Below are 26,912 nucleotides of genomic sequence, written 5' to 3'. Positions count from 1 at the left end.
TCCTAATTCCGTGATACGTTTTTTCTTTTTACTGAATGTCACGGGATTGGGTATCTTGCTAGGAAGTTCACCAATGTCTCAAAAGTAGGCGAAAGATGCACTCTTCCGAGAAAGATGTCAGACGCTATGGTCGAACGGCAAAGCTTTGACTGACATTACACTTAAAAATATATCACGGGATTAGGAGTATCACGGAATTAGGCAACTTTACCCTACTTACTTCTTTACTGAAGTATTAATTTCCAGATATGCTAATATTAAAATATCGCATTCAGAGTGGGGGTTACTCTAAATAAAGTTTCTATTATACGGGGCTTTGGTGACCTATTCCCAAATTAACAGAGGCTAATAAGTTTTATACGTACTATATTTACTTCGTAAATATTACAGTATCGACAAAATTAACAGTGAACATAAATTTACATGATTCAACTATCTCTTTCATTCGCAATTTCAATTCCCACAGGCTGTATTTCGAACTAGATTACTGAATAACAGTAGTCGTGACGTCACCTGTCACAAACCCCAAATCCCTTACCTGTCAGAGTCGCTATGTGTATTCGGTTATTGTTCCAACAAAACCCTAACCTGTCCCTAAATACAGGTTTAAATACATTTGGAAGCGCTATCGGAAACACAAATCGCCGTATTGAATTCTGATTTAAAGATAAACTTGTGTTTTATTATACAGAAAAATTGGCTTTCCACACTAGTACCTATTTCAAGTTCATATCTTGTCGAGTTCAAATGCATGCTGCAGGGGCAAATTTCTACAGGGACATCATTTTATTTTTACTTCAATTTTTATTGTACCCGAGTTTTTTAATGTACTTCACTCTCACTCCTTCTACCAACGAAGTTCCAGCTGTCCTCAAAATAGAACCAAGGCCGCATATGGTAAACAGTACTGAGTTACTGAATATAGTACGTTCCAGAAATATGTTCGCGTTTCTCAGTGACGAGAGAGCTTTTAATATTGAATCATATTTTCACACAGGTACTGTCGTCCGTTAGCCTACGTCGCATCCCGACTTCCCCCACATGCTTCTGCTTGCCCCTCTGTAAAGGCTAGTGGCTGGGCTGTCTTAGCTCTTTTCTGAAAACATTAATTTCTGTCACGAATTGGACTCTACGTAATATTATACGACTGTTTAAAATAACTTAAATAAAAGGGCAACGTTAAGTAATTAACTGTCACGTTATTTCCTTCCTTTCTACTATCCTGCGACATAACCGCTTGGACAGACAGTAGTTACCATGTCTGAATAATTTTATCTTGGAGGGTCGGGCAGAAGTTAAGATTGAATTTACAGTACGTAACGTACTCTTTTATAGAGTAGGTACATAATTATTTCAACATGAGTTACTAGTACGAAGGACAAAACTGGTAATTGGAATTACGTATAATAGGCGATAATATGCACAAAAGAACTGAAGCCTGTATCGAAATGAACGGCCACCTTTTTCAAAAATGTGTTTAAATATCCAGATTATGATTATTTTTCAATTTAATTTCATTCTTTATATTCTACGCTAATGTGCTGTAGTCAGTATAATAAAAAATGCATAATAAATACGTCCGAATGGATAGCTCAATTCGTGAGTAAAAACAATTATTGTTAATACTGTACTGTATTTGATTAAACAAAAACCTAATGAAAATTATCAAACTCAAAATTTCAATATTTCCTAGTTTACGTAAATGGATAAACCACTTTTCTTCCCTCCCATACCTGTAAAGTGATTTGTTTGTATTTTACGCCAGTATCGTCGAACTCCAGTCGTGGAGGGGAGTAGCAAACGGTGTTTCCGGTTCTCAACAGTTAATCCAAAGGTATAGCTAAGTTAATATTAGAAATGTTAGTAAAAATAAAATGATGAACCTGTACAAGAGAGACGTTTAACTTGTCCTCGTCATGATTTTTCTGCTCACCGACCCTGTAGCAATAGGAGACAGTTCTTTCTCAGGAAATTCAAACCATATTATTTCTACTACGGAGTTTTAAGGACCAAGTAAGCCAGAGAATCCACAGCGTTTGTCCCATAGCTTAACTTATTACAATACATTAAAAAAAACTAGCACAAAACCACACAAAGTACCATTTTAAGCGCTGTTACACAATGGTGCTTCTCAGCATTATCACCGATCGCAAACCATTGGTTTAAATTAAAGCTTTCACACGTGCAGCGTAACCGAACCATTGCATTGTTGCAGGATTGGACAGTAGATAAAGAATAAAACAGGAATTCAATATCGTCGGCTTACAGTGTAAACCTGCTAACCACCAAAAAGAAAATTTTACAAGGGAAGCAAAAACTGAGTTTAAATTAACTCTGAAACTTTAGAACCAAATCCAAAGTACAGGTACAAATGCCACTCGTAAACATGGTCGGACTTAGGTATAGTGCCTCCCCTAGGCAGTGCTAAAATCCAAAGTACAGGTACAAATGCCACTCGTAAACATGGTCGGACTTAGGTATAGTGCCTCCCCTAGGCAGTGCTAAAATTTGCCGCCCCCCAACTCTCACAAACAGTTTATGAGCAGCTATTATACAGGTCATGTTTAGTTTAAGTTAGTTTTAAATGAAATATTACAATTCAGAAAACAATAAATTGCTAGAATCAAAATACATGCATTTTACTTGTGAATTAAAAAGATTTCCTTCGCACTTTCTTCACGGAGAAAATATTGATGATGTCATCAAGTCGATCTGACGAAGCACGTCAGACTCGATGCAAAGAAACATAATATTCATTGTTGAAACAAAACTGATTTGTGAAAGGCAAGCTGTGGTTTTGTTGTTGGTATAATTATTACGAGTATTTCTTACTTCGATAGGAAGTATTTAAAGTAAATTGAAAAATAAACTCCAACTTTTTGCGACATAAACCTTTCATATCGAATTATATAGTGCATAATGCTGGAAAGTGATTAAATAGTATTGTTCACGATATATTATATTGGAAATGTAATAAGAGTTGTGGTTACTATTCATAACGATAATATAATAAACACATGTCCAATTTTATTTTCAACAATGCACTCTTAAAATTGTTTAGTCGACACGTTAAAAAGTGTTAAAATGTATTAAAAAAGGTTATATACCTAGTTCGTGGGACACTGATGAAGACGCAACGGCGCGTTGAAACGGGCCGTCTGTCCAAGGTATATAACCTTTTTTTTAATAAATGTTAACATTTTTAACGTGTCGACTAAACAATTTTAAGTTTTTAAACAAAGTGTTAACGTGAACTAGAATCAATGAATGCATTCTTGTTTATACAATAAGTTAAATTTAAGCAGTTTCGTAGTATAATAACGTGATACCGGCATTACAATATACCCACAGTCTCGTACATACAGTCATGAAACTCAATATGTAGTAAATATGCATCCATAGATAGTTTCTAACCACTAGGATCGCTACTATCGCCTCATTACAGGCAATGCGAAATAGTACCTGCACAGTCTATTGTTCCTGGTACCATCATAAACTCAAGCTTCGTGAATGTACATACTAGACTGTGATATCACTATGCAGCTGCACACTTTTCTTTTACTCTCGCCACAACCACGACAATGCGATAACAAAATAATATCCGACTTCCACAAAGTGTTCAAGCACAAACTTCAGAAAAGATTTACCAACAAGTATTTTAAAAACAAATTTCACTGCAAAATGAAAATGGAAAAAATAAAAAAAAAAGAGGAAGAGAGAGAGAGAGAGAAAATGCCGCTCCCTGGAAATTTCCACCCTAGACAGTTCGCCCTAGGCCTAAATCCGGCACTGCTCGTAAAACGTTTCCTAGAATTTTTCATTTCACTAGAAATTATTATTACAATGAACAAAGAAATCTCACAGAGCAAGGCTTAACATTTTATGGCTAGCAATAGTAAGCGCGAATTATGCTTTTTCTCTTGGTCCATAAATATAATAAACTTCTCAGTTTTAATGTTTTTACTGAGAGTACTTGCACGTATTTAATTTGTTTTTTTACTAACGTTGTGTTATTTTATTTATAATACTTCACTCATTACGTCAAATTGCATAATACCATATTCGTAATTTATAACAGTGTAAAGAAGGTCTGCTGAAAACAAACATAAAATTACGCTCAAGAGCGCAAACATAAGAAGAGTACTAAGAAGTAAAGTTACCCTTGTCGGAGAACCACACAATACCGAGAGGTTAAGGCTCTGACCTTTGCAGACAATCGGAATTGGTAGCAGTAGGGATAAGTAAACCTATTCTTATTGCAGACAACATATGGCCATAGGATAGGAAGAGTTTAGGGACCCCGCCTTTGTAGACAATCGGCATTAGTAACAGTATGTCAAGTAAAAAACAACACAAAAAGGAAGCAAAAACAAGCAAAATTGTATTAAACTTTTCTGTTTGAAATATCTCAAAGAATAACCCCTTGAAATTGTCGATTACGATTCACCTTGTATAAAAGGGGATATGAATAAAATAATCAAGACAAAAGAGTGTGTACAAATGGAATGTTTTTTTTTTATTTTAGTAGGTTATTTTATGCATATTGAGTGTTAGTTGGGAGGCCGGAGGGAAAAACTAGGGAGGCCGAGACGTAGATGGGAAGATAATATTAAAATGGATTTGAGGGAGGTGGGATATGATGATAGAGAATGGATTAATCTTGCTCAGGATAGGGACCAATGGCGGGCTTATGTGAGGGCGGCAATGAACCTCCGGGTTCCTTAAAAACCAGTAAGTAAGTAGGTTATTTTACGACGTTTTATCAACATCTTAGGTTATTTAGCGTCGGAATGTCATGAAAGTGAAAATGCCGATGAAATGAGTCCGGGTCCAGCACCGAAAATTACCCAGCATTTGCTTATATTGGGTTGAGGGAAAACCCCGAAAAAAAAAAACCTCAACCACAAATGGAATGTTACAAATTTCATCACAACACCAAAAGAATACTATGAAGAACGGGTGAGGAAAGTTAAAAAAAAATTATGGATTATTTAACGACGCTCCCAACTGCAGAGGTTATATCAGCGTCACCAGTGTGCCGGAATTTTGTCCCGCAGAGTTTTTTTTACATGCTAGTAAATATACTGACGTGAATCTGTCGCATTTAAGCACACTTAAATGTCATTGATCTGGACCGGGATCGGACCCGCAACCTCGAGCATAAAAGGTCAGCGCTATACCAACTACGCTACCGAGGCCGACGATAAAAGTTATACAGAGTGTAAAAAAATATATGTTACAAGGCTTGGTAGTAGGTACATTGGTACTATGTGATCATATTTTGTTTAAATCCATGTAAATAAACGCTTTAGCGTCTCTGAAATGTGGAGGATCACAAAAGCTAGGAAAGAAGTAAAAAAGTCAATTGAAATTGAAACTGCACCCATGTCCAGAGGCTCTTTTTTATGCGCTAGAGCCTCCAAAACGGGAGGGGGATGACTAAGTAAACAAACCATTAGACACCGCGATATGGTTAAAGCACAGTCTAGTATATAGTCATGAAGCTCAATACGTAGTAAATATGTAGCCATAGATAGTTGCTAACCACTAGGATCGCTACTATCGCCTCATTACAGACAATGCGAAATAGTACCTGCACAGTCTATTGTTCTCAGCACCCTCATAAACTCAAGCTTCGTGACTGTCTATACTAGACTGTGGTTAAAGCATAATTGCGCTCCACACACTTCGATCATGAGGTACGTGGCCACTTGAATTACACCTTTGGCAACAGATGGATTGGACGTGGAGGCCCAATAGCCTGGCCCTCTCGCTCACCTGATCTGACATCATTGGGTTTCTTTTTCTGGAAGTACAGGAAAAACCCTGATGTACGAGACTCCTGTGGAGACACAAGATCTTGTGTCACTAATTCAAGTAGCAGCTGGAGTTATCCGAGATATGCCGGGAATCTTTCCAAGAGTTCGACATAACATAACCAGATGTACAAAATGTATCGAAGTTGATGGCAGCCATTTGGAGTACCTTCTGTAGTTGATTAAAATGCTGTTTACTTACAATATTTCAATTGTCTTTTTTACTACTTTCCTAGCTTTTGTGACCCGTACTGCCTACGTCCTCCTCCACATTTCAGAGACGCTAGCACGTAATCAAAGCGTTTCTGGACATGGATTTATTAACAAAATATGATCACATGGTACCCATCTACCTACCACCGAGCATTGTAACACACTTTTTTACACCCTGTATAGACAATAATGAATCATCAACAAAATCGCGGAAATAGATACAAGTTAAAAAAATACATTAAAAAGTCAAATACAAAAGTCAATTCTTATGCAGATTATATTCTACGGAATTTAAGGACTGAATATGCATTCTGGAAGAAGTATGAGAAATGGTTATTTACTGTACTGTTCTATCTCATCAATAGATTGATATCGCTGTGAAAAAACACTTCCAGATCCGAATGCTGCCACGACTGTCTTCTTCAGCCGGCATGGCATGATACATGTAAGGAAGAGCGAGAGCAATCTCGTCTCAGATTGCACTACACTGTCAGTTAATCTGTTTCTACGTGAGAAAATCCCATTAGAAAAGATCCCACTCTTAGACGAAGAAACCTGTGGCGTAATAACTGAAGGTTACAGGTAGCACGTACGATTGTTCTGCTGGCAGGGATTAAAAATCTCCAAGCCTAAATAGAATTATTAATTCTTATTTCGTTAACTGTGTAATTTGATGTACATGTTATCTTATTCTAGCACAAAATATTTCAATATCCGGTAATTTCATCCCTATATAAGCTAATTTCATTATTCTAGGTTTAATTTTTAATTAAAGAAATCTTTGATTGTTCTTAACTTCTACAATAAACTGTCCAGCCTTTATTAATCAGTTAATCTTTTAGTACTTTCATTTTCATTGTATTTGTAAATGTAATATTAATTATAATTGTACTCTTAATATTGTAGTTGTAATCCCCTGGTAGAGGGGAAGAGAAGGCCTGATGGCCTTATCTCTACCAGCTTAAATAAATATATATATTACTATATTATAATATTTTACAAACATAGAAAGTCTGCTCGTTTTTCATTGAAGTTTCTGTAAATTTTCATAACATTAAGAAAATGACTTGCTTTTGAGATATAAATAATGCTACATAATTAAATATACAGTATTATTTTATTCAAAGTAACACCTAAGAACATACAAATTCAGAACCCAGAGTAATTTTTAACTTAATGAGATGTGTAAACTACAAATCGTCATTGTTCCTGCAATAACTCCTATGTGACGTATTTATCGATTTTCAGATTTTTGCTCTATTAAATAACTTAAATAGTGATATAGCAAATAATAAAATCTCCTATATGTAATTATATTTCTGTGTTTCGAAAATGCAAGAATTCACAGTCTCCTATGTACGGCTGCCATAGGATGAATAAATGTGTTTTTTCTTCTTACTGAAAAATTATATACTTTGCACATAGGAGTTATTACAGGAACAACGACGAAATAATGTTTCCAAATCAAGAATGATTCCAAAACTCGCTTAGTCCATTTGGCCATGTTTTATTATTTATATATGATTATGTTTGAGACCTCTATCATTTTATTTTAAGCAAGTTTCCTTCCAAAAAAAACGCCAATCCTTGTCTAAAAGTTTGTGTTATTATGCATGTCACTTGAAAACTCGCCCAGTCCGTAGATCGGTGAGTAAAAAACTAGCCCCGTCCTTTCATAAAAACGGACTTCACGTGTTTTCGGATCACACTCTTCGATTATAGAAAGTATAAAAATTGACGTACATTTAAATTAAAATGGTATATAAAAACACATACGCCTACTTGAAGAAAATCTGACATACGAGTAAATTGCTTTCGTATGGGATAGATTGGATATTTATTATGTTACTATCTTTTTAGTCGGATATTAACTATGCTGTATCAACTACGTAGGCCTACTAGATTATTTAGCCTCGGTTGAATTGGTGATCGAGAAAAGATATTTGGCGAGATAAGCCAGGATTTGAAAACAGATAATCTGACATTCGTCTTACAGTTGGGGAAAACTCCAAAAAAAAAAAAAAAATCCACCCAAGTAACCGGCCCAAGTACAGCTTCGGAATTAGTAGTAGTAGTAGTAGTAGTAGTAGTAGTAGTAGTAGTAGTAGTAGTAGTAGTAGTAGTAGTAGTAGTATTTAACGACGCAGTATCAACTATAAGGCTATTATAGTGATGAGGCCGAGACTTCGCCGTAAGTCAGTGATAAATATTCCATTTTTTTTTCTAGCGTACCCTCAAAATGACATTTTTTTTAGCCAGGCATTGAAAGGGCATTCACGTAGATTTTTACGCAGTAATGAAAGCGCACCAAAATCTACCAATGAGAAGCGCACAACGCTATGCGCAAAATAATCAACGTTTCACCGCAAATGGACAGCAGAGTTACCAACTTTTCGACTACATTTTTGAAACCTATGTCGCGGAATATAGTTCCTTTCCTCCTCTACTTCAAACTTACACGGGATTACACACACTTCGGACTACTAATGGAGCCGAATGGTTCCGCAAGCATCTCAAGAAGAATTTTTGTATTTCTGATCCATCAATCCAGTACATTGATGTACTAATAAAATTTCAGGCTGAAACATTTTCGCAATTGCCAGGTGCCAGCAGAAAGCAGACCACAAGAAGGCAGCAAATGAAATCCATATTCGTAAATTTCAGGAGGAGTACCTCAGAAAAATTTTCAGCCGATTACAGTTTCTAAAGAAGGTCAGTCGACTAAACTTGCTCGTAAACAGAAACGTGTGTCTCTACATGACTACAAGATTTTAACGCACAAAATGTTTCACTACGCCTACTCCTAACCATATACTTTAAGCCTATTGGTAACTACAATTATATTCTTTTATCTGTGGTTAGCAGTAGGCAGTCTGAAGTCTGTAAAAGTGAGAAGGAAAATTTTGTGCGCTTTTCATGCTTTTCGCGGTGCGTTTACGAAGTAATTCTAGCGTTATTTTGTTACGCTTTAGATGGAAAAAAAAAACACGATAGTTGGTGAGCTTCCAGCGTCCTCCGTCTTTCTTTTTACCTTCGTACTCCAAACTTCACTGCAATTATAATTTAAATAACTTCAGATATAAACTTGTATGCACATAAATTATTATTATTATTATTATTATTATTATTATCATTATCATTATTATCATTATTATTATTATTATTATTATCATTATTGTAAGTATTGCCATTTCTAAGTAAATATTATTATTATACATGCGATATTTATTGATGCAATAATGATAGTAATTAATTATGTGTTACTTCAGATGCTGCCACTTGTAGTTAGTGGCGCTGCGAACGCGCATTAGTAACTCGTCGAACGCGCGTCAGTAGCGCTGCTAACGTACGACTGTTGGGCCACCAATACCCTACACCGTCACGACAGAAAAAAAAATAATTAGAAAAATATGTCACGGCAGAATAATATAGAATGACGATGATATTTATTTAGTATTATTAGTAGTATTTATTTATTTAACCTGGTAGAGATAAGGCCGTCAGGCCTTCTCTGCCCCACTACCAGGAGATTCCAATTATGATATGAAGAATAACGACAATAATATTGATATTAATAATAATAATAATAATAATAATAATAATAATAATAATAACATAACCATAGACTACTAAAGTCCACACCTGTGGAGTAACGGTCAGCGCGTCTGGCCGCGAAACCAGGTGGCCCGGGTTCGAACCCTGGTCGGGGCAAGTTACCTGGTTGAGGTTTTTTCCGGGGTTTTCCCTCAACCCAATACGATAAAATGCTGGGTAACTTTCGGTGCTGGACCCCGGACTCATTTCGCCGGCATTATCACCTTCATTTCATTCAGACGCTAAATAATAATAATAATAATAATAATAATAATAATAATAATAATAATAATAATAGACTACTAAATTCCTGGACTAGTACGAATTACGGACATATTATTTATGTAGTAAAATCCTCTTTATTTCACGTTACAATAAAATAACGCATCTAAATTAATGTACTAAATAAAACATTAATAAAGATATTAAAAATTAGCTGATCTCAGGTTCCAACCTCGGTTCAATTAAACCACGACTTTTGATTTTGCCATCCCCTACAGACACCTATTTCTAGTATATTGGTTGAATTACTCGTACGTGCTATGATTGGTTTCATGTTTGGTGCCTGTTGTATTTAATTTTTAATTCTTAAAAAGTAAACAAAAATATGTTTTATGCCATATCGTTCCACATTTGCGTAATTTTAAATTAACATTTTTATTGTCCTGATGTAAATCATCAAACAAAGGATGGAATAATCCTCGATTCTGTCTTCCCAAAACCAATGGATGGACTCAAACTCTTCTTCTATTTTTACGTCTATTCTTTCTCCGTATGAGCAATTTGCCAAAAGTACAGGGACATCATTTTATTTTTACTTCAATTTTTATTGTACCCGAGTTTTTTAATGTACTTCACTCCCACCCCCTCTACTAATGACATTCCAACTGTCCTGCACACAGAACCAACACCGCAGTGAGTTAGTGAGTATAGTATGGTTCAGAAATATGTTCGCGTTTTCCAGTGACGAAAGAGCTTTCAATATTGAATCATATTTTCGCACATGTACTGTCGTCCGTTTGCCTACGTCGCATCCCGATTTCCCCCCCTTGCTTCTGCTCGCCCCTCTGTAAGGACTAGTGGCTGGGCTGTCTTAGCTCTTTTCTGAAAACAATAATTTCTGTTAGGAATTGGACGTCTACTTAATATTATACAACTGTTTAAAATAACTTAAATAGAAGGGCCTTGTTGAGTAATTAACTGTCACGTGATTTTCCCCCTTTCCACGATCCTGTGACATAACCACTTGGAGGACAGTAGATAGCATGTCTAAATAATTTTATCTGTGCGGGTCGGGCAGAAGTGAAGATTGAATTTACAGTACGTAAGGTAGGCCTACTCTTTTATAGAGTAGATACAGAATTATTTCAACATGAGTTACTAGTACGGAGAACGAAACAGGTAATAATTGGAATTAGATACAATAGTCGAAATGAACGGCCACCAGTTTCAAAAATGTGTTTAAATATCCATATTATGATTATTTTTCAATTTAACTTCATTCTCTATATTGTAGCTAATGTGTGTAGACAGTATAATATACACTGCATAATGAATACATTCGCACGGACAGCTCAGTTCGTGAGTAAAAACACTTATTGTTAATACAGTACTGTATTATGATTAAACAAAAACCTAATGAAAATTATCAAACTCAAAATTGCGATATTTCCTAGTTTACATAAATGGATGAACTACTTTTCTTCCCTCCTGTACTTAGTAAAGTGATTTGTTTGTATTTTTATTCCAGTATCATCGAACTCCAGTCGTGGAAGGTGGTAGCAAACGGTGTTTCCGGTTCTCGATCCGTTAATTCAAAGGTATAGCCAGATTTATATTAAAAATGTCAGTAAAAATAAAATGATGTCCCTGTATATCTCCTTCTACGTCCATGTTCACTGGAAAACTGAAAAATTCTCTACAAATATTTAGTAGCGCCACTAAAAGTGGCCTCGTCTGAAGGGGCCCTAAACTGTTACAGAAGCTATGACAGATAAGAGTTAATATTGTAAGAAAATTTCTAACTGCAATAATTATCAACAAGTATAATAAAATAAATAACATTTTTACATTTATATAGTCTGTGAGATCCATACCTGTAGAGACAACCTCGCGTACCATAGATTGAATACCATTGTCATAGGTAACCTTACATTCGTCTTACAGTTGGGGAAAACCTCTAAAAAAACACCAACAAGATAAACAGCCCGAATGGGTATCGAATCGACTCCCGAACGCAGCTACGGATCAACAGGCAAGAGCTCCTACCGACTAAGGTACGCCGGTGACTATATACGATGAACTGAAATTAGCTCAGGTGAAAAGGGTAATGTGCTTTTTAATAGTTTTAGTATTTACAAAAATGTGATTACAGCATGAAATCAAAAACAACACTAAAATATGGATATAAATTGCTGATTTTTTTTAGCAAAGAGGCTGCACTCAAGTGTGGGTTTGAGTCCCTCTTCCACCGATTACCTGGTTGGTTTCTTTCCTAAATTATTTCCCAGATGTAAGGTGAATGTCAGGTAATTTCCTGGCAAATTTTCGGACTCGTTTTGCCATAATACAGTATCACTATCACCAATTTCATAACGTCTTACTTACTTACTGACTTTTAAGGAACCCGGAGGTTCATTGCCGCCCTCACATAAGCCCGCCATTGGTCCCTATCCCTAGCAAGATTAATCCAGTCTCTATTATCATATCTCACCTCCCTCAAATCCATTTTAATATTGTCTTCCCACCTACGTCTCGGCTCCCTAAATGTCTTCTTCCCTCCGGCCTCCCAACTAACACTCTATATGCATTTCTGGATTCGCTCATACATGCTACATGTCCTGCCCATCTCAAACGTCTGGATTTAATGTTCCTAATTACGTCAGGTGAAGAATACAATGCGTGCAGTTCTGTGTTGTGTAACTTTCTCCATTCTCTTGTAACTTCATCCCTCTTAGCCTCAAATATTTTCCTAAGCACCTTATTCTCAAACACCCTTAACCTATGTTCCTCTCTCAAAGTGAGAGTCCAAGTCTCACAACCATAAAGAACAACCGGTAATATAACTGTTTTATAAATTCTAATTTTCAGATTTTTTGACAGCAGACTGGATGATAAAAGCTTCTCAACCGAATAATAACAGGCATTTCCCATATTTATTCCGTGTTTAATTTCCTCCCGAGTATCATTTATATTTGTTACTGTTGCTCCAAGATATTTGAACTTCTCCACCTCTTCAAAAGATAAATTTCCAATTTTTATATTTCCATTTCGTACAATATTCTCGTCACGAGACATAATCATATACTTTGTATTTTCGGGATTTACTTCCAAACCTATCTCTTTACTTGCTTCCAATAAAATTCCCGTGTTTTCCCTAATCACTTGTGGATTTTCTCCTAACATATTCACGTCATCCGCATAGACAAGCAGCTGATGTAACCCGTTCAATTTCAAGCCCTCTCTGTTTTCCTGGATTTTCCTAATGGCATACTCTAGAGCAAAGTTAAAAAGTAAAGGTGATAGTGCATCTCCTTGCTTTAGCCCACAGTGAATTGGAAACTCATCTGACAGAAACTGACCTATACGAACTCTGCTGTACTTTTCACCGAGACACATTTTAATTAATTGAACTAGTTTCTTGGGGATACCAAATTCAATAAGAATACCATATAAAACTTCTCTCTTAACAGAGTCATATGCCTTTTTGAAATCGATGTATAACTGATGCACTGTACCCTTATACTCCCATTTTTCTCTCCATTATCTCTCACGTCTATGAAATTAATTTTAAGTTGTTAGTGAGATTCTGCTGGACTGAAAGTAAAAGAAATACGGAAATGTATACAATATTGTATGGGAGACATGGAATACAAACACACAAATGTAGTTGAAAACGCTAAGAGAATCTATAAACACTATTTGATTTTAGTTTATTTTTATCTACCAAAGAGTCGACGAAATATTCAATGATCGAGGAGATGCTGGAGAGATTTAAATATTTCGCAGGAGCAGGATATTGGTCTTAAACTTACGAATCCGCTCCTCACTCATAATTTTCAGCACAACAAGAAGCAGTGTTTGTTTACATTGGCGGCATTAATTTACCTATCCCTCATCTAACCCACTCTAGCTTTATCACAGTCCTAGGTCTTTTGTCACTTGTTCCCTCATCTAACCCACTCTAACCTTACTACATCCTTGGCCTCATGAATAGCATATCTAACGTTAGTGCGATTGATAATGGAATATGGAACTACAGGCTGGGATCCCTATAGAATATGAGATAAATTCCTTAGAAAGATAAACATTTAAATTTAAATATTTTGTATCAATTTGATCACTAGGGCTAAGAATTGAGCCGTTCAGAGCAAAAGTGGTGTAAGTCAAAATTGGGTAATGAGGTTTAAAGTAAAAATTCTGTAAAATACAGCGCAAAGTAGCAATTAATATGGCGTTCTTGCTGTCCACAGACTACTGATAGTTTAAATAAATTGAATATTAATTGCTGCTTTGCGCTGTATTTTACAGAAAGTTTACTTTAACCCTCATTACCCATGTTTTACTTACACCAATTCTGCTCTGAACGGCTCAATTGTATGCCGTTACATTGCGCTTCATGCGCCTCTGACTTTAGGTACCGGTACGTAATTGCGTTGGGGTGGGGGATTTCAGTGTGTTGTTCAGCAGTGAACTTTAGTTGATCGGTTACATTACGACCGAATACGGCTATTCGTAACAGGCAACATTCAACGTCTGTAAAGAAGAATAATAGCGAGATGCCGAGGACGCAATTTGTGACTTAATTTCAAATGAGGAAATCTGTAATAATGATACAGATTTTGAGATAAATAATGCTTGTGTAAAATATTTCAAATATGTCTTCACTGTTTCTGCAAAAGTAGAACGAAGTTTTTCTAGATATAAGACTGTGTTTTCTAGCAACACGTAATCATTCTCCTTTGAAAATTTGAAAATGTGGTTTGTTACTCACTGCAACAATATACGAAATGAAAAATCATGTAAAACAAAAACGTACTGCACCATCATATTAACATAGTAAAATAAAAAGGCTGATACTTGTCAATGTTATATTAGGTGTATTTTTTACAGACAGAAAATAAAATGTCTTTAAAATAGTGCAATTTTTCTGTAACAAAGTAAGTAATGTCTTTCAATTTTTCTTTAGCAGATAGTTGTGTTTCGAAGTCAAAGGAGTGGCTTTCAACCACCCAAATGCTGAGGACTAACTTACCGTGATGATAAGCATGAGTTCGAACGAACGAAAGACACTGCGTTGACTCACCCCAACTCTGAGACGTACTCAAAGTCAGAGGCGCACGAAGAGCGCTGGTAGTATAACTGCATAAATTTCTCAGTCTATTGACAACAATGGCAAAATGTATTGATATCTAAATACATATTTAGTTTGTGCCTTAGCACATTACTGCTCCAAACCTGTCATTTAACATACAGTATACATTTTTAGAGCTTCCTACATATTTATCACTGGACTTTAGCATTATCAAGAAACTTTTTTCCATTCTCTGTGCCAAGGATTTCTAACGAACGTCTCTTTTTAAATGTTTAGAAATATCATATTCACCTCTGAATTCGTTGTTACAAACATTACACTTGCCAAAATATTCGTTTTTTTTTTCAATGTACAAAGCTACATTGTTAAGAAAATTAATTTAAATTAAAAATTATTTAGGCCTAGAAGAAAATAGTTACTAGGTAACGATAAAATTATACAAGTGATGTTAATTTTTTTAAGTAGGGACTTTTTGCGTCCCACCTCGAATCGAAGCGGAAATCGGCGGGACTTTTATATTGAAAATCGGGATATGTCCCGTCAAATTGGGACATCTGGCAACCCTGCCTTCAGCCGTTTTACAGAGATCACAGCAAACCTACCTAGCTCATTTACCTATGTTAAATCTGCCGGTGCAGGTGAACTAGAGCAGGGTTTAAAATATAAAATAAACAATAATTGTTTACAATTATTATTATTATTATTATTATTATTATTATTATTATTATTATTATTGTTTACAATTATTGTCGCAAAAATGTGCAAATGAAAAATTATGTTTGTGCAAATTGCGAAAAGTTTGTGCAATATTATAAATAATTGTACAGAAAGATAAAATTAATAAAATACACAAAACAAAAAGTTGTGTAAATTTTTTCTTGGAGTTTTATTACTTTTAATCCACCTCACCACACTCTAGATATACTTACGTAAAAAATTATAAACCCACCCCTTTTCCCAACCCTCTCTTTGTTGAACTTTGTAGCAAATCGACCGTAGAAGCGACTGATCCCCAAATATAATTTTAACCAGTATTTTAACACCCTAACTTTCATATGAATTACTTCGTTTTGAAGCACCAACTCCTTTAGCACCCCGAAGTTAGCTGTGCTTCTGTCAATTCCAAATATTCGTTTCAGGAAGTCCGTTTGTACCTTATTTAGTTTTCCCGCATTTTCCCAACCCCAAATTTCCGCCCCATACAACATAGATGATCTAACCACAGATCCATATACTAGCTCCAATGTTGCTGCAGGAATATCTGGCACTTTAGTGATCAATTTCAATACCTCTGCACTCTTTACCCCGCACTTGTGTTTCGTTATGTCAACATGCTTAGTCCATCTCCCGTTCATTGAAAAAGTAACCCCTAAATATATTAAATGTTTCACATTTTCCAATATGTGAAGTATAGACGTAGGTATATTTAGAATCAGTTGCTGCTGAATTTATATCATATTAAAATACGTTATTTTATGGACACTCTAAACACTGAAATTCTTTATTGGTATGCCTTTCAAGATTTATTGTTAGCAGAGTGCTAACTCTTTTTATTGAAAGGCGGTTTCTAATTCCAGTTTTTACAAGATTCATGCAACTAAATCATCGCTCAAAATTTACAGTATGCGATGGAATTATATAAATCAATTAGAAGAAATTGTTCATTAAACTTACATGAATTGCACCAACTCTTTGAAATCCATTCCTGAACATGTACAGAGTGTTAAAAAAGTACCCTATATTTTAGGAGGTGATAGTATGCATCAAAACACGAAAATAATGTCTAATAAACATGGGTCCTACAACACATACTTTCTGAGATCTGAACACTTGTTCATAAGAGGTGCTCAATATGACGTCCATTCATGGCAATGCATTTCTCTGCCCTACAATACAGCAGACTACCAGATAATCATACCGTAGTTGACACCCCTGGCATGGAACACTGATACGTCGCAAGGAATACTGAAAACAAAAGCCTGGTTGCGGATATGAGCGGGGTTCAGCAGAGGTGGTGTTGTAAATTTTCGTAATCAGCCTGTGTAGGCTGATGAAAATCCCCATGCAGTTGAAGAAACAAGGCATCAGCACCGAATCTCAATCAACGTATGGGCAGGCGTTGTTGGCGATAGATTAAGGGCCATACGTGCTACCACAGAGATTAACTGGAGATCGTTATCAGGACTTTCTTATTAACGTATTAAAACAAATTTCAAAATGAAACTTAATAAAATCCTATCTTAACGACAGAATTCAAATAACGAAAATTGACAATTATTCAAGTCAACCTTCAATTATTAATATAGGTGTTCACCAAGGCACAGTTCTAGGCCCTATTATATTAATGACTTATTGAAAATTGACTTCCAACAATACATTGGTGTTCGTTATTCTTATGCAGATGACACAGTTTTACTTTTTGGTGGAAAAACCTGATATGATGCATATAATAATTCAAATAATGGACTTCAATTAATAAAAAAAAAAATGGCTTGACATAAATTATCTTTCTATCAACGAAAATAAAACCAGAATTATTCAATTCTCATTATCTGAAAAATGTAACAAACCTCCTATATCTATATTAAGTATTAAATTACATAATTCTGATTGTTGTCTTATACAGTGTAAATGTCCGATTAAGGAGTCCTCTGAAGTTAAGTATTTAGGCATAATTTTCGACAATCACTTAAAATGGAACCAGCACAATAATTACCTTTGTAATAAATTACGTAAAATAATATATTATTTTGTTTTATTGAGGAATTACTTGTCAATAAGTTTATTACGCACGATATACTTAACTTTATTTCAATTGGTAATTATGTGTGGAATTATAGGATGGGGTAGCTTATTTAAATCCTATTTTAATCCACTTTATTTATTACAGAGGAAAATAATTAAAATATATCTTCATAAACCTATTGATTTTCCATCTCAAAAATTGTTTTTAGACTTTACTGTTCTTAACAAAAGACAAATTTATCATATTGTATTAATAAAATTCATACATAAAAATCGAAATAATTTTGAATTGTATTCTCATAGTTATGAAACAAAAGGTATGAATTCTTTAAGATTGTTTGAACCAAAATGCAACACTGCTACAAGTAGTAATTTAGGCCCAAGAATGTATAACAATTTATATTTAAATATCCTAATCTTGTCAATTCTAATAGTTCTAATATTAAATTTAAAAAAGTTATGTATGGATTTTATAAAAATTGAAAAATTGTAAATTTGAATTTATACAGGGACATCATTTTATTTTTACTTGCATTTTTATTGTACCTGCATTTCTGAATGTACTTCACTCTCACCCCTTCACTAATGTCCTTGCTCCCGTCAGACACACAAACTTACGGCCGCTGTTGCATTCGAAGTCTTCAAGCAGTGAAGTAAACACTGCAGTGTATAGTGTGTTTCATAAATATGATTGCGTTTTCTATAGAAGAAAGAACCTATATTAATAATATCGTACTAAAAAATTATATTCAAGAAACGATAAATTCAATTTCAGAGAATATGCTTCAAGATGTTTTTAATAATATGCGTACTGAATTGAAGCCTGCATTGTAATGAACGGCAACCATTTTCAGCAACTTGTTTAAAAATTCGGATTAGCTTTTTTTGAATTGAGGTGGCTAGAAGCAAAGGAATGCTAGTGACATTTGTAATAACATGAGTTAAGTGCATCCAGTGTAAGCAAAAGTATCTAAAATTTTAGTGGCAAAGGGATATTTTAATCGCATCACACATTAAAATTTAAATAAAAATTTTACCGATTTTACGAAAGCTTAAATATTTAAACCCCATTTTCTCAAAAGTAACTTAAGTGCACTTACAGCCTTTACTTGCGACCCCCTCAATTTAAATGCACTCTCTATATTGTATGCTAACATCAATAATTAATATGCTAAATAAAGTAGACATTACATAACGAACATAGCCGCCTGAAAAGTTGAGTTTTTGAAAAAAAAAATGTTACTACTCTACTGTATTTTGTTAAATTCCGTAAAAGTGATTATCAAACTGAAAATCGTAATATCGTATTTCCCTACAACATAAATGGATACACTACTTTTCTCTCCTCCTATACCTAGTAAAATGATTTGTTTACATATTGCACTAGTAACATCAAACTCCTGTAATGGAAGAGGGCAACAGTGTTTCCGAGTATAGCCAGGTTAATGTTAAAAATGTTGGTAAAAATAAAGTGATGTCCCTGTATATTCTTATTGTGTAGTAGACATAAGACAAATTGTATTATATACTTTTTAATTTCAATTCAGGAATCCGCCCCTGTTCACGACTTCTACTCTTTCAGGGGCGGGCTAAAGTTTTTCTGTTTATATTATATTTTGTGTTACAATTATTAACAAAATAAATAAATAAATAATGTAACCTAACTTTTAACTCGCAATATTTACGAAGAAGGTAAATACAATGCGACACGATCCCTATGGTCAAACGCTGCCACTAATGTAGGTCAAACACGGTAAACGCAAGTGCCTTTAAAGTAAATAATGAAGCAAAAATCAATCAATAACTCTTACTCTACAACATGCTTATGATAATGAACTTCCGGGCTTACCTTTGGTCGGAAGAATGCTCCTGACAGTACTTCCCGTTGTCCTCTTTGGCCCTCCTCCCGCTGCGTACTTCTGGTACAACTCCAACATGTGCTTCGGAGGGGTGATGATCTTCCCTGTCGTAGATAAGGGCTCATTCGGTGGTCTAATCTTAAGTATCTGCCGAAATACATTCTGAACAGCAATCTCAGGATCGGCAGACACTTCCGTTGTCGCTCTGATCATCGTTGAAAGCGTCGACAGCAGAAAGAGGGTCGGCAACAATGCCAGGCGTAGAAACCTTCTCTCCAACATTTTGACAGTTCTCTCTTCAGTAGATGGCAACAATATAACAGTTAGTGACTGACGTATCGCCACCAATTTCCTACTTTAACAATTCATTCTTCACCACAGCAAGAATTTGAGTAAATACTGGAATACTAAGTCTTTTTCAGGAGTTTAAGTTTCGTGGTAAATCACGATACACACGCTAAAAACTTCAGTAACACTTCTGTGCCCGCTCAAAATTAATTCTCTGTTTAACTTGAGAGAGTTGGAGGTAATAAGATTAAACCTTGGCCTAAATAATTCAGTTGTATTTCGCTAGACTTCAAACACATGACGCAGAAAAAAGAAATTCATTTTACACATTTTTGTATTTGTATTGTCACGTGAACTACACCAATAATTTAGTTACTGCTGTATATAATTCGTAATTTTAGATCACATAAATATTCTGCTGTTATTTATTGTAAAATGACTGTAAAAGGTCTTAAATTTAAATCAGATCATGTGTTGGGAAGTAGCAAGGAAAAATGTATTAATCACCAAAACACCTATTCACATAATCAACGGTAATGATATGCGATTGATAAATTCCTGCATGAGAGTTAACAAAACACGTGTTAATGTTGTCATTTTCGCACATCATTGTCATTCAGTTGTAATTGTCTATCACTCAGAAGCTGTCTTGTCTGTTATACCCAGTTCCGTTAAAATTAAAAATCGAATCCAAGAATTTAAATTGTCTTGTTTGCATACCTAACTGACTGTAATTGCTGCATGCATTTCATCTTCTAACATGTCAAAGTTAAAACTTAAGCAATACACCAGTACATGTGAGATCGCGTCACGTGATCGGCAAGGTTGGGAGCGATCGCTATAGTAACGAGACAGTTAAGCGACGGACACGTCCGACCAGCTCCGTAGTGAGATGTGAACTGTCTAGTAGCTGGTCGTGTACCCTCTTCTACCTTTCATTCGTTCGCTGACTCGTAGCGCGCGCAAAGCAACTTCCATTCCTCTCCCCCCTCAACTTGCAGACCAGCAGCTGTATTATGTTTAATAGTTTAGTAGTCTCCTAGAATTGCGTACAAGAAATGTTAATGGATCTTTCTTTCGTCTAGGATTTGATACATCATTCTAATTGCACAACCTCCAGTTCTCTTATATGGAAATAGTTTCTCGTCTGATATTACTATTGTTACAAGAGAAAAAGGTAGAAACGTTGATGTGGTGCTCGTATTTTCTTCTCTTATGAGAAAAAAATTTAACAATATGAACTTAAAAACAGCATTTTATAGCAGCTATGAATTGCATGTATAGTATTATAGAGTACTTAAAGAGAAAACGTAATTTTATGTCATTTCAGATGATGACAATAATAATAATAATAATAATAATAATAATAATAATAATAATAATAATAATAATAATAATAAAATGTGTCTCACTGAAACATAAGGCAGAATCAGTACAGACTAATTTCTGTCTGATGCTTTTCCAATTCACTGCGAGCTAAAGCAATGAGATGCACGATCACCTTTACTTTTTAATCTTGCCCTAGAACAGTGATGTCAAAGCAAGCGCATTTTTCTGACCTTGACGTCGTGCGCGGGCACCAAGCACTAAGTATGGAAAGAGGAAGGGTTGTGTATGTGAATAAGCAGCCTGTTAGATTAAGAAAACAGTGGTGCACAAACCTCAAACGGAACGTGAAATTTTATGTCGTTATTTTTATATGGCTTCTTTCTGTTTAATATTATCTATATTGTCTGCAAAACAAAACTACTAACACTGATTTCTTAATATTGCAGTTATGTTTTAAATGTTAATAACATAATAGAGACTTAAGAAGGAATATTCACTTAAATTCCATAGTAGTATAATTATACTGTATTAAGTGAATGAAACACGTCATTCATAAAGAAAGTGATATCCCAAAGAAAGAGATTGACTATGACATGATAAATTGGAATTTATGTTGATGGTATCTTTAGCCTTACAAAAGTAATCAATAAACTAATCAAAACAATATTACAGTACAAAGCAAAGTTACCTAGGTACTGTATATGTTTTAAGTGTAACTAATATTACATAACAAAACTCTTATCGCATTATGCTTTTAAGGTGATATTTGTGAGCAACTTCCTATCATCAGAATATTAAATAATTTTCTCGAAATGTGCTGAAGCTATAGAGGTGATATTTTTACAACACATGGGCACGTATCTTTTGCTTATGATGTAACAGTAGTTGCTTTGTTAATTCATTTCCTTACAAACAATTTACATGCGAATATTTTCAAAATTTTCAATACACTATCTTCAGTAAAACGTATATACGGTATATTAGATTTACGAAAACATTCTGTAAGGCTACTAAATAAATAAACCTATACCTAAAAATTTCACTTTTCTATACGAAAAGTTGAGAAAATATTTCTTTTGAATAAAAAAATCAAACTTGTGAAAAATGAGCATTAAAATTAAAACTTACATTGTTATAATGCACTTATACTTCTTAGACAAATCTAAAAATTAACATGGATACAGTTTTAATAAGTTCTCTTCCCTTTATCCATTGAATCAGTGCTGGCCATCCCTGAATATAGCTCGACCAGGCGGCATATACTACTTCTTTCGCCTGTCTCTTTCCTTTTCGCTGTAAAGCGCTCAGGCTCTCCTGAGCTCTAAAGCGCGCGCTTGCTCCTATGGGCATCAATTGACATGACTGCTCTAGAATATGCCATTAGGAAAGTCCAGAGAAACAGAGAGGGTTTGGAATTGAACGGGTTACATCAGCTACTTGTTTATGCAATGACGTGAATATGTTAGGAGAAAATCCACAAACGATTAGGGAAAACACGGGAATTTTACTTGAAGTAAGGAGATAGGTTCGGAAGTAAACCCCGAAAATGCAAAGTATATGCTTACGTCTCGTGACCAGAACATAGTACGAAATGGAAATACAAAAATTGGAAGCTTATCCTTTGAAAAGGAATAAAAATTCAAATACAGTGGACTCTCCTAAGTTCGACAAAACAGAATTGAAAGTTCAGTCTAATAATGGTAGTGGGTGTGGCAGGTGAAATGAATACAAATTCTTATTGGTTATTATACATCAACGAATACAGTACTGTACTTGCATTTCCTGCCCGCCCCGAGACTTGTGTATGCGCTTCTACTACCACAGTGGGTTTCGACAGTTCCGTCTAACAAACGGCACAATTCTCAAATAGAAAAAGAAGAGTTCGTTAATTTAAAATCAGTGATCAATATGGATGTCCTAATCAATAAAATATTCTGTTTTCCTTTAACAAAAGTATCACTACAAGACACAGGACCAATTCCCATTCAAATGGCAAACCCATTTCTTAGTGCCCGTATAGGGGCGTGTCAAATTATCCTACGTAAGCAGTCGAACTATAGAATGTCGAACTTGATTTCTGTCCTTGGAGCAACGGTAACAAATATAAATAACAATCGAGAGGAAATTAAACGCAGAATAAATATGAGAAATGACTGTTATTATTCGGTTGAGAAGATTTTGTCATCTAGTTTGGTTTCAAATAACTGGAAGTTAGAATAATTTATAACATAGTTATATTACCGGTTGTTCTGCATGGTTGTGAAACTTGAAATCTCACTTTCAGAGAGGAACAGAGGTTAAGGGTGTTCGAGAATAACGTGCTTAGGAAAATATTTGGGGCTAAGAGGGATGAAGTTAAAGGAGAATGGAGAAAGTTACACAACGCAGAACTGCATGCATTGTGTTCTTCACCTAACATAATTACTTACTTACTGGCTTTTAAGAAACCCGGAGGTTCATTGCCGCCCTCACATAAGCCCACCATCGGTCCCTATCCTGAGTCTTATTTTGAGGTTTCGTAACAAGTTGTTTTTACGGTGATGGGTTGGAGCTATCCTCCATATCTGGAGGCCGTCTCCTCGATCCGTAACCTGAGAACGCGTCATGCCGTGGACCCACAATACATGGACACCTAACATAATTAGGAATATTAAATCCAGACGTTTGAGATAGGGAGGGCATGCAGCACGTATGTGTGAATCCAGAGAAGGCCACCGGCGTGGCTCAGTCGGTTAAGGCGCTTGCCTGACGGTCTGAAGTTGCTTTAGGGCCCGAGTTCGATCCCCGTTTGGGCTGATTACCTGATGGGTTTTGTTCCGAGGTTTTCCCTAACCATAAGGCTAATACCAGGTAATCTATGGCGAATCTTCGGCCTCATCTCACCAAATACCATCTCGTTATCACCAATCTCACCGACGCTAAATAACCTAGTATTTGATACAGCATCGTTAAATAACCAACTAAAAAACGAGAGACATATATATAGCGTGTTAGTTGGGAGACCTGAGCAAAAATATCTTTTTATTGGGTTATTTTACGACGCTGTATCAACATCTAAGGTTATTTAGCGTCTGAATGAAATGAAAGTGATAATGCCGGTGAAATGAGTCCGGGGTCCAGCACCGAAAGTTACCCAGCATTTGCTCGTATTGGGTTGAGGGAAAATCCCGGAAAGAACCTCAACCAGGTAACTTGCCCCGACCGGGATTCCCGGGATTCGAACCTGGGCCACCTGGTTCCACCTGGTTTCGCGGCCAGACGCGCTGACCGTTGCTCCACGAAAAATATCTTAGTGAAGGCCGAGACGTTGATAGGTGGATAATATTAAAATGGTTTTGAGGGAGTTGAGATGTGATGCTAGGAACTGGATTAATCTTGCTCAGGATAGGGACCGATGCCGAGCTGATGTGAAGGTGGCAATGAACCTCCGGGTTCCTTAAACGCCATTTGTAAGAAAGTAATAGTAGTAATATCATAAATAGATCTTATAAAATGCAATCGTCCTTCCCAATTGAGGATAGCCTTTTTGCACGTAGCCTACACATAACCTACCTGTGCCACGAGTAAATAGTAAATAGTATTTGAAGCTGACCACTTGCTCTAATGATAAGCAGATATTTATTAAACGCCTTGAAAACGGCGCAAATATTAAGGATATTGCTGGAGAGTTTAAGATAATTTTTTTTCTTCCTTTCTTTCTTCCTTTGTTTCTTTGTTTCTTTCTTTCTTCCTTCCTATCTTCCTTTCCTTCTTTCTTTCTTCCTTTCATTATTTATTTCTTTCTTTATTTATTTACTTATTTATTTATTATTCTATTTTATTACTTATGGTTTTTAAGAAACCCGGAGGTTCATTGCCGACTTCACATAAGCCCGCCATCGGTCCCTATCCTGAGCAAGATTAATCCAGTCCCTACCATCATATCCCACCTCCTTCAAATCCATTTTAATATTATCCTCCCATCTACGTCTCAGCCTTATTCCCTCCGGCCTCCCATCACAAACGTCTGGATTTAATGTTCCTAATTATGTCTAGTGAAGAATACAATGCGTACAGTTCTGCGTTGTATAACTTTCTCCATTCTCCTGTAACTTCATCACTCTTAGCCCCAAACATTTTTCTAAGAACCTTATTCTCAAACACCCTTAATCTCTGTTCCTCTCTCAAAGTGAGAGTCCAAGTTTCACAACCATACAGAACAACCGATAGTAGGCCTATAATTGTTTTATAAATTCTTACTTTCAGATTTTTTGACAGCAGACTAGATGAGAAAAGCTTCTCAACTGAATAATAATAGGCATTTCCCATATTTATTCTGCATTTAATTTCCTCCCGAGTGTCATTTATACGGGGACATCATTTTATTTTTACTTCAACTTTTATTGTACCTGAGTTTTTAATGTACTTCACTCCCACCCCTTCTGCTAACGAAGTTCCAACTGTCCTCCACACAGAACCAAGGGCGCAGTACTGAGTTAGTGATTATAGTACGTTTCAGAAATATGTTCGCTTTTTCCAGTAAACGAAAACTTCCAATATTGAATCATATTTTCGCACAGGTACTGTCGTCCATTTGCCTACGTCGCATCCCGATTTCCCCCACCTGCTTCTGCTCGCTCCACTGTAAAGACTAGTGGCTGGGCTTTCTTAGCTCTTTTCTGAAAACATTAGTTTCTGTTACGAATTAATTGGACGTCTACGTAATATTATGCAACTGTTTAAAATAACTTAAATAAAAGGGCCTCGTTAAATAATTAACTATCACGTGATCCTCCCCCTTTCTACGATCCTGCGACATAACCACTTGGACGGAGAGTAGATAGCATGTCTGAGTAATTTTATCTGTGCGGGTCGGGCAGAAGTGAAGACTGAATTTACAGTACGTAAGGTACTCTTTTATAGAGTAGGCCTAGGTACAGAATTATTTCAACATGAGTTACTAAGTATGAAGGACGAAACTGATAATTGAAATTAGATGCAATAGTCTATAGTGCGATAATAGGCACAAAAGAACTGAAGTCTGTATCGAAATGAACGGCCACCATTTTCAAAAATATGTTTAAACATCCATATTATGATTATTTTTCATTTTAACTTCATTCTCTATATCGTACGCTAATGTGCTGTAGACAGTATAATATACAGTGCATAATGAATACGTTCGCTTGGATAACTCAGTTCGTGAGTAAAAACACTTGTTGTTAATACTGTACTGTATTTTGATTAAACAAAACCTAATCAAAATTATCACTCTCAAAATCGCGATATTTCCTACTTTACGTAAATGGATGAACTACTTTTCTTCCCTCCTGTACCTAGTAAAGTGATTTGTTTGTATTTTACGCCAGTATCATCGAACTCCAGTCGTGGAAGGCGGTAGCAAACGGTGTTTTCGGGTCTCAATCATTAATCCTTAGGTATAGCCAGTTTAATATTAAAAATGATAGTAAAAATAAAATGATGTCCTTGTATTTGTTACTCTTGCTCCAAGATGTTTGAATTTTTCCACCCATTCGAAGGATAAATCCCCAATTTTTATAGTTCCATTTCGTACAATATGTCACGAAACATAATCATATACTTAGTCTTTTCGGGAAAAATAAAATTAATTTGTATTAACAGTGTATGTTTTCTTAATGCATTAACAACTCTTAAATACCCATTTCCGTATGATCAGTTCTTTACTGTCCATAATATTCCTGGATTTTCATGTTGTACCTAAACATGTTGCATGCTGCCCGCAGAAGACTTGCT

General features: G+C 35.5%; 1 protein-coding gene across 2 annotated transcripts in view; it reads right to left on the bottom strand.

The window, feature by feature from the left end:
* Nucleotides 1-20,728, bottom strand: part of LOC138700275 (uncharacterized) — a 585,867-nt gene extending 565,139 nt beyond the window's left edge. For both annotated transcript variants that reach the window (XM_069826779.1, XM_069826780.1), the window contains exon 1: nucleotides 19,532-20,728. In XM_069826779.1, coding sequence (XP_069682880.1) covers nucleotides 19,532-19,823 — 292 coding nt within the window. In that variant the 5' untranslated portion in view covers nucleotides 19,824-20,728. The remainder of the gene's footprint in view (nucleotides 1-19,531) is intronic.
* Nucleotides 20,729-26,912: the final 6,184 nt, after the last annotated feature.

The sequence above is a fragment of the Periplaneta americana genome, chromosome 5 (assembly GCF_040183065.1).
Source record: "Periplaneta americana isolate PAMFEO1 chromosome 5, P.americana_PAMFEO1_priV1, whole genome shotgun sequence".
Classification (NCBI taxonomy): Eukaryota; Metazoa; Arthropoda; class Insecta; order Blattodea; family Blattidae; genus Periplaneta; species Periplaneta americana.
Note: the sequence above shows the minus strand (reverse complement) of the source record. Positions and strands in the feature narration are given on the sequence as shown.